Raw genomic sequence first — 16,334 nt, 5'->3', positions numbered from 1 at the left:
CAGAAATTAGGTCTGCATCCCCGTTGTGGAACTACTCAAATGGGAGAATAGAGCTGGGAAGGGAAATGTATAACTACACTAGTACTAATGTAAGCTATGCCAAGGATGCTGATATAAGAGCTGCCTTCCTGACTAATACTACTGGGGATGAGTGTAACACTAAGAAAAAGAAGAAAGGTGTGGCTTTTCTACTATAATCTTAGACTGACTAATACTATGAGCCGACTACTTGTACCTGTAGGGTATGAGGAGGAGTGGAGGAGTAGTGGGGGGCAAAGATGAAAGGTGATGTGCAAATGTGAATGATATATGCAGGGGGATATATTTCTGGTATGTATGAAAGTGTATAAGATGTGTGAATGGCAATGTTATCTAATGGTGTGGTGAAATATGTACTGATGAAGGTGTATCTAATGGTGTGGTGAAAAGGTCATACAGGGTGTATGGAGTAGAAATTCAATGTGGGGATACAACATATAGAGGGGAGTATATATGTGAGGAAATACAACAAGGGGAAATCATGATGAGCACAATGTGACAAGATCTGAAGATGAGCAATGATGAAATGTAGTGATGAAGTGAAGTAATGATGAGCACTATGTAATGTAATGATGAAGTCAAGTAATGATGAGCACTATGTAATGTAATGATGTAGTGAAGTAATGATGAGCACTATGTAATGTGTAATATATGTAGCTATGGTGATGATGACTGGAATATGTAATGTAGATGAAATGTGAGAAGCAGGAAAATACCAATGAAACTGTATATGCTAATAACTTCTGATCCAAAGGGAATTTCAGGGTGGTGTGAGTGAGTGACTAGGGGTAAAATGAGGTGTAGAATCTGAATCTGGAATAATAATGATGGATATGTGAGGGATATGTATGATATGAGAATGGTGATATGAGTGGGAACAGGGTTACCACACCGTGTGGCATGTGCCCCCAGGGAGTGTTGCTTTTTTTTTGCAATGTCCTCCGTCATGTTTGGCCGAACATCAGGGAGGACATTTGCAAGGTGCCGATGTACCCAGACTTGCCAAGCCCTACTTGCTATCATCAAGCTGGGAAAGCCCCCACCCTCAACAGTACCACACATACTGGTCATTGAGCCTGGCTTTCCCAGCCCCAATGACCAGTATGTGCTGCCAATGGAGCTCGGATAATGGTTATTGATCTAGGCCTCCTCAAACTCAATGGCCAGCACAAAATGGCCATCAAGTGGGGAGAGGCCGCGCTTGACGGTCATAATGCCCCAGTAATCAATCTGCGGCGTCTCCAAACTCAAAGACAATGGCCAGCACCTGGTCATCAAGCAAGGGAAGCCCTAGCCTGATGAACAGCACATTCTGGTCATTGAGCCAACCTTTCCGAGCATGGTAGGCATATATACTGGCCACCTAGCTTGGAAAAGTGAAGCTGGATGGACAGTATGTACTGTTCATTGAGCCAGGACTCTCCCAGCACAATGTACAGTACGTACCCCTCCGTCAAACACGGAAAGGCAAGGCTCAATGACTCACATGTAGTGCTGGTCAATGAGGTGGCTTATTCCCAGCCCAGTGACCTGTCACCAATTGGAGGGTGTCTCCACTCAATGGCTGGTAGACACCAATCACCTAGTGGAGAACCCCTTCACTCAATGTCCGGTACACACCAGTCATGGAGTGGAGAATCCCTCCACTCAATGCATTCACCACCGGTCATCAAGATGTCTTCACTTGATAGCTGGTAATGTGCATATGTGAATCGAGTGGACACACCCTCCACTCTGGTTGTCCAACAGTCATAAAGTGGAGGGTACCTCCACTCAATGGCTGTACATCCCAATCATTGAGTGGAGGGCATCTCAACTTAATGGCTGATACACACCAGTAAGTGTAGAATCCAAGAGTTTACCAAGCATCAAGTGGAGGTACCCTCCACTGAATTGCCAGTGTGTACACCATGGAGTGGATCTGTGATCAGCCTTAATTGAACATAAGTTCAACATATTTGAAGCCTGAATCACACATGCTCACACAGTTGACATCAATGAGCTCTCCCAAAAAAACATCCGGCTTCCCCCCTGGTGCCAGTATTGCAAAGCTTTTCATGTAATATTGGGCACATTTTGTGTGCTATTCCTGTTTTTTTATGATCTTAAATGAATGGCTAAAAACTTTTAAAAATTTTCCTTTGCATTTTTCAAAATATCTGGAAGATATTTTTCATTTCTCTCACTGGATCCAATTGGAGTTATTATGATGTCAATCATCTGCATATAAAAAAGAAACACTGGACAGCTTTTCTCCACAAGTAATAATGGGAATTCTTCTTTCTCAAGCAATTTTATTTCAATGTTGAGATCCAGGTTGATATTGTTCTTTCTTTCCCAGATGTCAGAATATGAGCTTCTAGTCCGCTCACGTTCTTTATTTTTGTGTTCCCGTCCCCAGTAGTCCCAGTTCCTGTTCCCAGTTCCAGTTCCAGTTCCTGTTCCCAGTTCCAGTTCCAGTTCCTGTTCCCAGTTCCAGTTCCAGTTCCAGTTCCAGTCCCCTGTCCCCAGTTCCAGTTCCTGTCCTGTCCCCTGTCCCAGTTCCTGTCACTGTTACTAGCCTGTTGCCTGTCTAGTTTTTCTGTTGTTGTTAGGCCCCCTCTGGATCTTGTGCAGGGGGCTCTCTAGTTGTGTGTTACGTGTCCGCTCCTCAGATGAGTAATAAGATCATCGAGTCAGAGCTTAAACAACCAAGACCCACCTTGGCCAAAGTCCCCAGAACCAGCTCCTTGTTCAACCAACAGTGGGCCGCTACGCTACAGGGCCACTTAGCGTTAGCGTAGCGGCAAAAAGCGCCCGCCCATTTTGAGTAGCGTTAGCGCGCTGTTAGCGTCGCTACGCTGCGCTACGTTTCAGCGGCGCTAACAGCGCGCCAATTGTTTGTTAGTGTTAGCGCGCCGCTAGAGTCACTACGCTGCGCTACAGCGCTTAGCACTGTGGCGCACCGTAGCGCGCGCTCTTTTGCGCCCTGCGTGTGTAGCGTTAGCGCAATTGCGCGCATCTGCGCTAACGCTACGCTAACAGCTAAATTAGCTGCGCACCCTTTGCGCGTAGCGTTAGCGCAGAGAAGGCGCAATTCCGCTAACGCTACGCTAAAATTTAGCGGAATTCCGCTACGCTACGGTTAGCGTAGCTGGCCCACCGTTGGTTCAACCCCTCCTCCTTGCCTATCCATCTTGCCTTCCTCAAGTGAAATCTTAACACCAGAAGGTGAGCCACAGATTTTTTGTTTCCAATCATCAACAGTTTTTGACTGCAAATCACAAGAATAACTCTTTTGTTTTTTCAAGCTTTTCTCTTCCTTGAAATCACCATCCTCTTTATCATCTTGCAGGAAAAATGATTTTTTCATTTCAACAAACCCTTTGGGGGCAGTTTTACAATTCACTATGATGTTTCCTGTACTTGGATCTCTTTCTATCTCCCTCAGAATACTGTTGATTTTATATTGGAGGACTTCCCGCCGATCTGGAAACCCAGATTTTCCCAGATTTCGCAGGGAAATCTGGGAAGATCTAGGATTTGGGAAGATCGAGCCCAGATTTCCCCGCAAAATCTGGAAAAATCTGGGTTCTCAGATCGACGGGAAGTCCTCCATTGGATATTTTTATCTGAATATTCAAGAGAAAGGCTGTCATGATTGAAGTACATTCTTTCCAACTCAAATCTGCAATTAAACCTCAGGTGATTGGTCAACTGATTAGATGATGATATAAAAACTAGGTTAAAAATGCCTTGAATATTGTGCTTAGATTGCCTTCTAGCAATTTCTTTCAATTTGTGTACAGAAGAGTTCTCAATCCAGCATTTCAATCAAGGATGCGCTGGAAAAACAAACACCGATCAGTTTTTCTGACCCGGTGGTGTAACATATTTACTCCTGTTACGTTACCGGCCTTCCGGCCGGTGTTATCGTAAAATATTTCATCATTTTCTTTGCCGCCTGTTACGGCAGGCCTTTTATTTCATATATGTCACACTTGTCTCATCTTGTATTTCAACATTTGTGACTTTATTGGACCTGCATATTGTCACAGGTCCTTCGTTTATGGGTGGGGTTCCCCAGTCGTCTTAGCTTGAGTCGAAGCAACTTTTCTCCAGCATCCCAACAGCACCGTGACCCCCTCTAGTCTCCTCTTCTTGAGCCTGCGTAGCGCCCCGGCACAGTTCCTACCACTATCACATCGCAATGAGCACCCAAGTAAGCTTTCTCTCCCTCATTGACGACCGAATGCCTGTGTTTATGTTCGTCTCTTCTGTTACCAGCCTCGTACCCTGTTTGACAAGGTCAGCCTTCGGACACCCTCCCTCTTGGCAAACACCCATCAGTCTAAAAACTTACCCGGCTTGAAAATTTCTGTCAGATCTGGGACGCACATGTCGTTAATGCTAAGGACGACGGCTCGGCGTTGATTTACATCGATCGGTCAGCAGTTCAAACCCAATCTATTTTACCTGGTCAAATCACAAAGAACAATACCAACAGTAATAAACATTAAACCAATTGACCAAAAAGGCATATTGTTCATGAAGTCACATCTCCCCAGGCCTTCGAGGGTCTCAGAAACGCCGGCCGGAGCGTCAGACGGACCGATTGTACTCTAGCCACATGCGACCACAACGTGCCCACTGATGATAGAAGTCAAGCTACCAGCGTGTCTACCTTCATCAAAGAGTAAGTCTCTTTTTATCCGCCCCTCCAGTCTCTTCACGAATGTTTTCTAATCACTTGTTGTTAGGTTTGAATCCCGTACTCAGGTCATGACCCTCGAAGAAAATGTCAAGATTTTCGGCCTGACTTACTTCGGTCTCAAGGATAAGCGTCAAGGAATTGTCCACGTAAGATGACATGAATATTCGAACGGAGATATTCTTGGGTTCTGATCTTTTTCTTTTTAACAAAAAGGTCATGGCCGCTGAACAAGGCTTCACTTTACCTGGTTCCACCGTGTGCTGTGGTGACTCTCATACCTCGACCCATGGAGCGTTTGGCGCGTATGCCTTTGGAGTTGGCACCTCCGAAGTCGAGCACATCCTGGCCACTCAAACCTTACCACAGCAGAAGAGTAAAAACATGAAGGTCAAGGTTAACGGGACTCTGGCGCCAGGGGTCACCAGTAAGGATGTCATCCTCCACATCATCGGTACCATCGGCACTTCTGGCGGCAATGGGCACGTCATTGAATTCTGTGGCAAGGTCTTTGAGGACATGTCGATGGAGAACCGGTCAGTCTTCCACCCTTTTCTAGCAATCAAGTGTCGTTTTACGCAATATTCAGTTGTCCGAAAACTCATAATAATATGTTAATCCCTTCAGCATGAGTGTTTGCAACATGTCCATCGAAGCTGGTGCCAGAGCAGGCTTAGTTGCGCCCGACGACAAGACGTTTGAATATTTGATTGGAAAACCGCTCGCACCCAAAGGCGAGGAGCGCAACCGGGCGATTGAATGGTGGAAGTCCCTTGCAACTGACGAAGGAGCTCACTTCGATAAGTCAGTTGAGATCGATGGAGGTGATATTGGACCAACAGTATCTTGGGGTACGAGTCCACAAGATGTGGTACCGATCACCGGAAAAGTACCCGACCCTGCCCAGATGTCGGATGAAGCGGCCAAGAAGTCGGCTATCCGAGCCTTGGAATACATGGGTCTTCAGCCCAACACCCCGATGGAAGAGATCAAAATCGACAAGGTTTTCATCGGCTCTTGCACCAACTCACGTATAGAAGACTTACGACTTGCAGCATCCATCATAGGACCCAGCCAACGCGTTGCCGAAGGTGTCTATGCGATGGTTGTCCCTGGTTCAGGCTTAGTGAAATTGCAGGCTGAAGAGGAGGGTCTGGATCGGATCTTCAAGGACGCTGGGTTTGATTGGCGAGAGGCTGGCTGCTCGATGTGTCTCGGAATGAACCCCGACCAACTCAAACCCGGCGAACGTTGTGCATCTACCTCGAACCGCAACTTCGAGGGCCGTCAAGGCCCCGGTGGGCGGACTCATCTGATGAGCCCTGCGATGGCTGCCGCCGCTGCTATCCATGGTCGGTTCACCGATGTCAGAAAGATCCAAACCACCACTCGACTACACGAGCCTAAACTAGTTCCGAAGATGGAACCCAGTGACAAAGATCAAACCTCCGAATCTCATCCAGTGGATGACGCTCCTGCTCAATCGGCTGGTGCTCCTACCCAAGCTGTTGGCAAACCAGCTGGCTTACCCAAGTTTGAGGTCTGGAAGGGTATTGCTGCCGTTTTAGAAGCCAGGTACGTTTCGAATCAGTCTCCTAACCAACTTAGCTAGCCTCCCTCCGATATTCTCAATTTAACATCAGAACGGCCTATTTATTAGCAATGTCGATACCGACAAAATTATCCCAGCCGTCTTCCTCAAGACTATTAAGCGAACCGGATTAGGACAAGCTCTATTCCGTTCCCTGCGCTATCGAGTCGTGGATGGAAATGAAGAATCGATACCTGACTTTGTTCTAAACCGAGAACCGTTTAACAACGCTAAGATTCTGATCGTTACTGGACCAAACTTTGGTTGTGGAAGCTCTCGAGAACACGCCCCTTGGGCGTTATTGGACTTCGGGATCAAATGTGTCATGACTACCAGGTCTGTCTCTTTTTGAGCTCTTGAGACTTGAACCATCTGTCGAAAACCATTAGCCCAAGCTTGAAATCAAACTGCTGAGTGGTTGCATTTGTTTCTCTGGCGGATGATAAATTAGCTTTGCCGATATCTTCTATAACAACATGTTTAAGAACGGAATGTTGCCATTAATATTACCACAGAAGGACGTGGACGAATTAGCACGACTAGCGAGTGAGGGAAACGATGTAGAGGTTGACTTAGTGAACCAACGGGTGAATGCGACGTGCCAGAAGACGGGCTCGAAGGTCTCGATTGTGTTTTCGATCGACCCTTTCCGAAAGAAGTGTCTGGTCGAAGGTCTCGATGACATCCGTCTGACCGAGCTACTCGGCGAAAAGATCAAGTCCTATGAAGCTGTCCGTTCCCAGAAGTGGCCATGGTTGGACGGAATCGGCTTCGGCGGGAAAGTGCCCGTCCCCGTCGGCGGCTCTGGAGACAGCAAAACTCTTGATTGGTAGACACATCCGCCTTGTCTTGAGCTTTTCATTCTCTTGATCTGCAAAAAAAAAACATCAAAGACATTCCGCCTCCATCGACCCAAATGCATCATGTTCCTACCGCATCTCGCAAGTATTCATCTTTTTCTCTTCCTTCACCAGCAATGTCCCCTATCATGTTTGACACTCACGACAGACACAAACAACAATGTTTCTTATATACTGTTAAATTCTTGAAAAATGATCATTCATGTCATGTCATATAACCTTGCCACCACAGGCCAATCTTGTATGCAGCGCAGGCAAAACAAAAAGGGAGGGAAATGAAATATTCCATATACTAACAATCATCTTGTTTTGGGTTTATGAATCCTGGCATTTGTAAATTCAATAGATAGCCCCTGAAATGGGGGAAAGCTTTGTAGAATTTGGCAGTGATGCTGGGCAGTGAAATTTTGATTTTTTATATGATTGTACAATCCCACTGAAAAGGTTTCATGAATTTATGATTAATGCATGCATAAACCAATTCTGAACACCCTGCAAAAATAACTTGCTCATGCAGGTTGGGTAGACAGACACATTATGCTGGCCTTGTGTCAACTGTGAACCATGGTGTACAGGTCTGCAGCCAGGCCTCAATGTCATTGTAACCCAGTCTTTCCCAGAGTCAGTCATGTACATGTGTATGTTGAATGAACAACCTGAGACATCAAGACTCAATGTGGGTTGAGATGTTGGTTGAGGAAAAATAAGTGGATTGCATGCACAAAGAGAAAAAAAGGAAAGATCAAAACAGAGGGAAAGAGAGAGAAATGACAGCTAACCTGAGACAGAATGTGGGTTGAGATTTTTGATGAGGAAGAATGAGGAAAATTAATCCCTTGCCTGCTGCCTCAGGACCAAACTACACTACAAGTGTCACAGCAAAAAAGAGGAAGAAAGGAAATATATGTGTGAAAGTAGAAAAACCTGTGAAACCCATCATCACATTGTTAGAATAAATTAATAATTCTTGACTAACTTGACTAGATTCAATTCAGCACAACTCTCACTGTAAGAAAGTGAGAAACTTTGACCCAAAGGAAAGGTGAAGCGGAAGAAGATTAGCTTAGACAGCAGCAGACTTAGTCTCAAAAGGAACTATAAACTTACTCAACTGTTTGCCACAAGACCTTGAGGAGGCTCATTGTTGCACAAGAGGTCAGGATGGTCAGGTTTGATAAATTTAAAAGTTGATTTTTATTTTAGAATTGTTATGCCGTGATGAAATAAGTACAACCTTCAAATCATAACTGCAGATTGCTTTAGGAAAATTCAAATCAAACCCACTACCTCTTCAGCAAGCAAAAAAAAAAAAAAAGCCCATGCTGGCAAATTTACTTTGAGGGAAAATGAATGGGAAGTTCTCAGGTGGCTCTTCAAAATTGAAAACACTCTTTCTGGTTGAAAATCTTTGGGTGCTATCTCATCATTTTTATTTTCAATTTGTATTTCCATTTTCTCTCTCACAAAATGCCAAGCCTCAATTCTGAACAATTCATTTGCTTCATCCTTCTGTTCTCCAGTCATACAGGGCTTCAGATTTCATTGGAACTTCTTTTACTGAGATTGCCTGATTTTTAAGCTTTGTAAATTTGCTTGGTTTTGAATCAGTCATGCAATGTTTTGCACTGGCTTGAACCTGACTAACCAATATGTCTGGAATTCAAATAGGAGGAGCTACAATGGGTGGGCCCAGAAGCACCATCCACCATAAATAGGGTTTTACTCTTTGTTAGACAACTCATTTTATGAAGTTGAAAATTGTTGATGTCCACAATCCATCCCTCAAGTACTTTTCCGCTTGTACCCTCTCATGACATCATATTTCAATTGGCCTTCACTCAGTCCTCCCATACTTGCTCCCGCAAGAATTCTCCCTGCAAGAATTAAGCTTGGTCCTTCCTACCTTTGACTATCATATATATAAGCTCTTTGCTTATTGATCCTCCTTTCTTTCTCCCGTGAACCTGCAACACTATTTGTTGAAATTAAGCTTATATCTTCTAAATCTCACATATAAGCTGTTCCTCCATTATTGACAATCTTCAGTTGATCCCTTCATTCTATCAAACTTTGTGATTCTCTATCACCTGATCATTACAACACTCTTCAATATCTTCTTTTTTATTTTTGACTCTTGCAAATCTCATCTCTCAACTCTTGCCGCATTCATTGTATCTTTCCCTTCTAATCAACAAACCACCAACCCTGAAGTCCATCAACATTGAGCAAATCAAAGCCCAGTATGTTTTCCATTGTGGACTTCTTCAATCACATGATATTGACTCCTTTCTTTTGGTTCTGCTTCTTTTTGTCCTGTGTGTTCTATTGTCCCTTGTACACCAACCACCAGTTTTACTTGCCTTTAGGTACATTTTGTTCTTCTTCTCTTTTCAAGTGTATTTCTTGTTGTTATCTTTGCTTACTCAAAATCCACTTTAGTTTGTCACTTCACAGAAATTGGGCACAGATGGCCTATGGTATTACACACTATGAATCTAAGGAACATCCACCTTTGAAAAACATACCAGTTACCACAAGATACCCAACAGTGTATTGGTATGACTAGGGAAGAGGCTGGATCTTCTAGCACTGCAAAAGAAACTGGGTCAACTGCTCACAGTTGACATGCAGGATACTCCAGCCAAGCTGCCAATCCATTGTAACTAGTTAAATAATGCCCTTTTCTGGCAGTCACTGTGCAATGTGCAAAGTGACTGTGCATTGAAGCTTAGGTTGATTTAAACTTTGAGAGAGGTTGGAGTAACACCATAAGCTTCCTTGGAGTTTCTGCATGTCAACTGTTCACAGTTGACATAGTTTGTTTTGCAGTGTAGTCGTGTCTCTTGAGTATGTAGATTGTTAGATGGGGAAAGTGTAATGATCTTCCCCCAGCTGCTCCTGATTACAAGGATCTTTGACATGTGTGTACAATGTGGTGACATGTCCCCGGCATAGGTTATGGCACGCTGGTGCAGCTTATAACACACAGCTACAGAAGAAACAAGTGAGATAGAGGTGAAATTTCTGAGTTCTGTGAGCCCCTTGGATACTTAATAAGTAAATCTGAGTTTTGACATACCCCATGTGTTTTTAAGCAGCTCTAATTCCAGTTCTCAAAGTTAAAATTGTTACAACTTATGATATTTCACAAAAGGGAGGTCTGAAACATCCCTGATTTTCCATCTCATATAAAACATGAATAATGGGCAGCATACACAAACTATCATACTATGGAATCAAAGATTGATTTCCAATAAAACTGATTACAAGATATACCAACAAGTCAATCTGTTCCTCCTTACAATGTTTGAGACACTTGATCAGCTTCTACCACTTGAGCTATACAGCCTTGGCTATCTTTTCTTTCCTTTGACCTATCATTCTATTGGTGTCAACTGTGAGTTGTGCAACCAGGTGCAACCCTGAATAATCTAAATGATCCATAAAAACATGTACAGGTCCAATTGTTTATGACCAGGGGTAACCAAAAGAGTATAATGGAACAGCCATAAACTTCTGGTAGGGCACTGTACAGTGGGTCATCTAATGTTTTTGGCACTGCATTTTTTATTGCAGAAGCTCAGGCAACAGACCTGAAGTCATGGAATTGGCTACAGGGGTGGAAAATAAGCTCCCAAGAATGATTATGACAGAAAGAAAATGAAAATGAAAAATATGAAAAGTGTGAAAATTTTTCAATTTTGTGCAAATTTCTCAGAATCTTTATTATTGCTCAAACCAAGGAGAGAAAATTACAGAGCACAGTATGGCATGTGACAGGAATGATAAAAAATGGAAAAAAACTGAGACCATTTTCAATGATTTTTTGGGTGAATGAGGTATCCACCCATTTGAAATAGAAGTTGGCACCTGCAGGCCAAATCAACACCAATTTGACCAGATTTAGGCCCCGTTTGGCTGCCGCGTTATACGTGATTATAAATGTGCAAATTTATCACGCACAACCCAAAGTTTGCCCCCCGTCTCCACCAAAAACTTTGACCCCCCGGGGGTCGCGCGTGATAAATAAGCCCATTTATCACGTAGAACGCTGCAGCCAAACGGGGCCTTATTTGATCCAACAAAAATAATTGAAGATGGTCTCAGTTTTTTTTTTTCATTTTTTATCATTCCTGTCACATGCCATACTGTGCTCTGTAATTTTCTCTCCTTGCTTTGAGCAATAATAAAGATTCTGAGAAATTTGCACAAAATCGAAAAATTTTCACACTTGATATTTTTCATTTTTATTTTTATTTTCTGTCATAATCATTCTTGGGAACTTATTTTACACCTCTGCAGCCAATCCCATGACTTTGGGTCTGTTGCCTGAGCTTCTGCAATGAAAAATGCAGTGCCAAAAACATTAGATGACCCACTGTACATGGTGTCCCCTAGTATGACAATATATGCTCTCATACAGTTTTGATCACTCTAGCTGAAGTTGAGGGATGACTGAGCCCGTATCAAGATGAAGGGAAAACAACCTAAGCTCTAGTAATATCAGTATGAAAAACAACAATGTTTAATGGTAAAGAGGACAATTGAATAAATAACTATCAAATAAACATGAGAAATGTCAAGGAGAGTAAAAGAATAAATCTTCTGCTGATGTGTTGCCCCTCTTTGTTTTAATTGTGGGGGTCAATGATGTTCGTGGCCATTTTCATTTTCATTTTCACTTCCACTTTCATCTTCATCTTCCCCGGATTCATCCTCGTCTTCTTCCTGCGAGTCACTATCTTCATCCGCACTACTTTGCAAGAAATCTTCGAGATTCCTGTGTCCGCTTCCACCGGCCCCTGAAGGTCTAGCAATAGTGGAACCGAGCTCGTCGTCAGAGCCTGTGGGGATTAAGACCACTTTCTCTTTGAACTTCGATTGGCCACCCATCCTCTTTTGCTCGTTCGTCGAACTTCCGGACAGATTCGAGACACGTTGGTGGAAGGCTGAGGGGTGCTGAGTCGATGGGCCTTGACTCTTCTCCTGCCCGTCCTCGGGCTCTCTCAACATTGGATCCAGTGCGCTCTGGGACCAAGCCGGAACCGTATTCCAATCCAGATACCTCCAACTGCCGGAGTTAAAATTCCCTCTCTCGCCCCAGTTCAATCCTGCCATCCGAATTAACGAGTTTGCCTCAAAGTCACTTTGCCCTTGATGATCATCCATATTGACAGGCTCGGATGAGGGATCAAGAAATAAGATCTTCTTCAACTCCTCAAGGCCGATTTTCTTCATCGGTTCTTGGTCGATGCTGCAGGAGGAAGGCTCATGTCCAGAAGAGAGGTGATGACCTCGAGCGAAGGCGGTGTGTTCGTCGAGCAGAGCGATTGTCTCGTCATGATACTCGTCGTGCTCATGGACTTCGACCAATCCAAACTCTTTTGGTTCTTCAAGTGTCAGGCCTTGAGTGGACGTTAGTAGACCCTGTAAGAAACGTGCACGATCTCGGACGATAAAGTCGGTGTCGTATCGTGCTAGCCGCATGAGATGATCAAACCCTAGCTGATACGACCGGCGCTGATCAAACAAAACTGAAGACATCGATGCGTCATCTTGTTGTCTCCGTATTGTGATCATCAGCAACGATTTGGATACCAGTGAGAGGATCTGAAACTTGCATCGAAGTCCTTCGTTCACAAAGTTCCAAATCGAATATTTGTAAAAATGTATAAAACTGGGGTTGGGAGTTTCCGATCGAAATTCAATCTCAGAAACCAAGCGATAGATATTGGCTCGAGCGCTGTCCTGCTGGATCTTGTTATGGACAAGTAGTTGAATGAGATCTCCCTTGAGCCTTTGAAGATCAGGCAATATGGCGGTGATAGTCCTCAGATCTGAGGACAGTAGGGCCCGAAGTATTTCGACCGATTTGCATCTCTGTTTAACTATAAAAAGAAGAAATGACGTCTTGAGTATAACCCTTTAAATGTCAAGTGTGTAGACAGGAAATTTCGATTCCAGGTACTCACTCTGACCAGTTTTTGCCAGTTCGATTAACACGCCCAAGGCTTCTTGTTGTACTTTGGCAGTGGTCATCATAATCATTTGACCAATTGTCTGAATAACTTGTTTGGCAAACTCTTCATGAAGATCTCGGGTGCAGAATTTCAGTTCCGACAGAATTCTTAGCTGGACGCTCCGATCATTGAGAGATAAAAATGTTGTTAAAATTTTCAGCTTAGTGAGTTTAACTGCTTGGGAGTCCGAAGTAGAGCATATCCCGAAGCTGCTAAGATGGTCCGAGAACAAGTGTGATTTTTTCAGCTTGTTGGATGTGAATTTGATGATCTGATAAACCTGATGCAGGACTACCAAGAGGGATTCATCTTCGCGCTCAGATGCTTTCTCCTCAACCAATCTCATCAAATCTGGGACGACCGTCTTTAGACGATCCAGGGGAGCCAAAAAGATGAAGACGTTCGTGACAGCGACGACGACTGAAGAGCTGCGAGATTGGAAGAGTGTGGTGACGGAATTCAAAAACAGTTCGAGATCTGGATCTAACGGCGTGTTGGAATCAGAGGGCTTTTCTGGATTGGTAAAGTGTACCCGTACATATCGAGTTAAGGTACGCATGATCACATGTTGTCCATTTTCGTCTGCATCAACAAGGGTCCAACACAGCGGCCGAAATCGCCGGTGGAGTAGATCCCACCTCTCGGGGCAGATTGCCTCCCATGCTGTCACGGCCGCACCAAGAACGAGTGGGGACCGATCTTGCAAGAGGCGTTCCACGGGTCCTTCGATCAACTTTTCCCGATAGGTCTCTGGGTCCATCTGATGGACTGTAATCAAGGCTTCGGCGACGGTCCGTTTGACGAACCAATTCGGATCATTTGCTAACCGGTTGATGGTGACTACGACGAGAGGTAAGACGGATTCGAGAGCCATTCCTGCAAGAGTTTTCAAAGCAAGGGCGCGGATGATCGGACTTGAATCTGAGAAATCCTTTTGCCAGGCATTCACTGATAGTAGGGCAAGATCGGGCGACAGATGAGAATGTTGCAGGATGTAAATTGAGACTAGATGTCTGATCGTGAAGGAATGTGAAGCAGTTGAGTGGTACGATCCATTGGCCGTCGATGAAGTTGACGGATGAAGACAATTGGTTACGAATGGGAAAAATGAAAGTACCGGTCTGTTTCGGCACATGAGCTGGATCATCAAAAGGGAAGAAGCAAATAAGATTGTGAGCTCCTGTCCATTTTTCTATTGAATTAATCGAAAAAGCACATACAACCGTGACTCTCTTTAAACCTTCGACTCGATCAGATTCAGACTTACTGCCCAATAACCTCTTAGTCTCCGATTCGCCCTGGACACTTGTGAGCTCACTCAGTCTCTCCCAATAAGGGGTTGAGTTTCCTAAGAGTCCCTGGGCATGGGCCAAGATCGGAAGCTTGTTGTTGAGAGTGCTAGATGGGTTGGAAAGATTATATTCCGGATCTAGACCGAGATCCTTTGTGCGTTCGGCCAAGTTTTCCGACAGTCGTGCCGATAACTTCTGGGCATGGCTTGCAAGCGTCGATAGGTCCATCGTTTACTCTCACGAGATGGTTGAAAGTCTACAGAGATTGAACCAACGGTCAGTCTTGAGTAAATGCGCGCAAGGCGAAAATATTGACATCCAGACATACCCTTTTGTATTCATGTAAATTCTATCCCAACACGCCCTGTGCTGGTTTGTTTCTTGCGAGAATCGGTTCTCGTGGGATGTAGGCGACAGAGAACTAGCTAATCAGGATGACCCACTGACTTAAAAGCCTCGCGCGACTGGGGGTGCAGAGCACCTCGGCACCCCAATGCGAAGCATCTCCCATTCCCAAATCCCAACTAATGAGTTTTCGGGGTTCTTCCGCGTGAGAGCTTCAGGAAAATTGTGGCTTTTGGCCAACTTTTTTAATCAAATTGACATTACACAGCGCGCACTCATTGTGAGTCAGCGATCTGAAGCGCTGAGGATAGCTGAGCATCTCAGCTTCAATGTACTCTGGAAATGGTGCAAAGTACACCAAAGGGGAAGTCTTGCCATCCCCCAGAAGCGGAGGTGGTTGGAGGATGGAATTCTGTATCTTAATTGAATCCACATGGAATTTTGGGGAATTCACATACACAGTTGTGGCAAAACACTCAAAAATGGGAAAGGGATAACAGTGTGAGGAGGAAAAAAGATTTGATTGGCACCAAAAGGAAGAGAAAATTCAGGCTTTCAATCTGGTGCCACAGGTGTGAAGTAATTGAAGGGGGAAGACACCGGAAAGGGGAACGGGATACTCCCACCAAAAGGGTTAAATCCCTCATGCCAAAATTGTGTGATTACACCAAGGGACCCGTATCTAATATTTGGGCCTGTCCCAAGGATTCTTTTGTTTAAAAGTAACCCCTGTCCTGAGGACACCCATGTCACCATTGGTCCCCCTCACAAGCATCCTGAGGACCCATCTGCACCAACAGCATCCCAAGGATGCATCATTGAGCCCAGAAAAACCCATCATCAGGATACACTTTGAAAAGTTGTCCTGAGGAGGATTTTGAACACCAATCCTCATGACACTCTTTATCAAGGTGTCCCAAGGATCACTTTGAGGAATTTGTGAAGCTACATGGATTATGTATGACTTCACATGCAACCTCCGCATGAGAAATGTTGATAGGCAAGTTGGTAAGCTCTCCCACACCACCCACCTTGCTGCTAAAGCAGCCAGTACTGTCCCTAAACCTCTTGGGCTTGCTGACCAGCTCATGTGGTTGCCTGCTCCCGGGTGTGGGGGTGTTGCTGATGTCACGGTGACATCAGCAACAGGTGCAAAATGGCCATCTCTAATGTCACCAGGGGGTAGCAGAAGGCAATTGATTTCCAGCAGGGTTGCTAGAGGTTGGTGGTTCAATCCTGCCTGAGTCTAGGCTTGTTTGTGGTCTTGGTGGGCAGACATGCATCCTGAGGATGCAGTTGAGGATGGCTTTTTAGCATCCAGAAGATAACCTCAGGACAATTTTGAAAAGATGTCCAACGTGTAGTTTGACTATTTGAATCCTGGGGATGCTTTTTGCTCTGCCACAGGAGTTGCATCCAAATGACCTCCCAACATGCATCCCCAAGACAACCCATTCAGCCTGTGGTGTACCTTCAAGTCCCTCCTTTGGAGATCAC

The 16,334-nt window shown here is 44.5% G+C and overlaps 2 protein-coding genes across 2 annotated transcripts; one reads left to right on the top strand and one right to left on the bottom strand.

The window, feature by feature from the left end:
* Positions 1-4,228: 4,228 nt before the first annotated feature.
* PtA15_1A961 (uncharacterized protein) lies at positions 4,229-7,153 on the top strand (the record flags this gene model as incomplete). Its single annotated transcript, XM_053166043.1, has 9 exons — positions 4,229-4,240; positions 4,306-4,326; positions 4,404-4,465; positions 4,556-4,714; positions 4,779-4,878; positions 4,946-5,265; positions 5,357-6,304; positions 6,390-6,656; positions 6,772-7,153. 9 exons carry the CDS (start codon positions 4,229-4,231, stop codon positions 7,151-7,153), a joined length of 2,271 nt encoding a protein of 756 aa, XP_053017174.1.
* Positions 7,154-11,609: 4,456 nt separating this feature from the next.
* Positions 11,610-14,720, bottom strand: PtA15_1A960 (uncharacterized protein; the record flags this gene model as incomplete). Its single annotated transcript, XM_053166042.1, has 4 exons — positions 11,610-11,674; positions 12,007-13,068; positions 13,153-14,338; positions 14,421-14,720. The coding sequence occupies 4 exons, from the start codon at positions 14,718-14,720 to the stop codon at positions 11,610-11,612; spliced, it is 2,613 nt and encodes an 870-aa protein (XP_053017173.1).
* Between the last annotated feature and the right edge of the window lie 1,614 nt (positions 14,721-16,334).

The sequence above is a fragment of the Puccinia triticina genome, chromosome 1A (assembly GCF_026914185.1).
Source record: "Puccinia triticina chromosome 1A, complete sequence".
Classification (NCBI taxonomy): Eukaryota; Fungi; Basidiomycota; class Pucciniomycetes; order Pucciniales; family Pucciniaceae; genus Puccinia; species Puccinia triticina.
The sequence above is the reverse complement of the archived record's forward strand: the minus strand, read 5'-3'. Positions and strand labels throughout refer to the sequence as shown.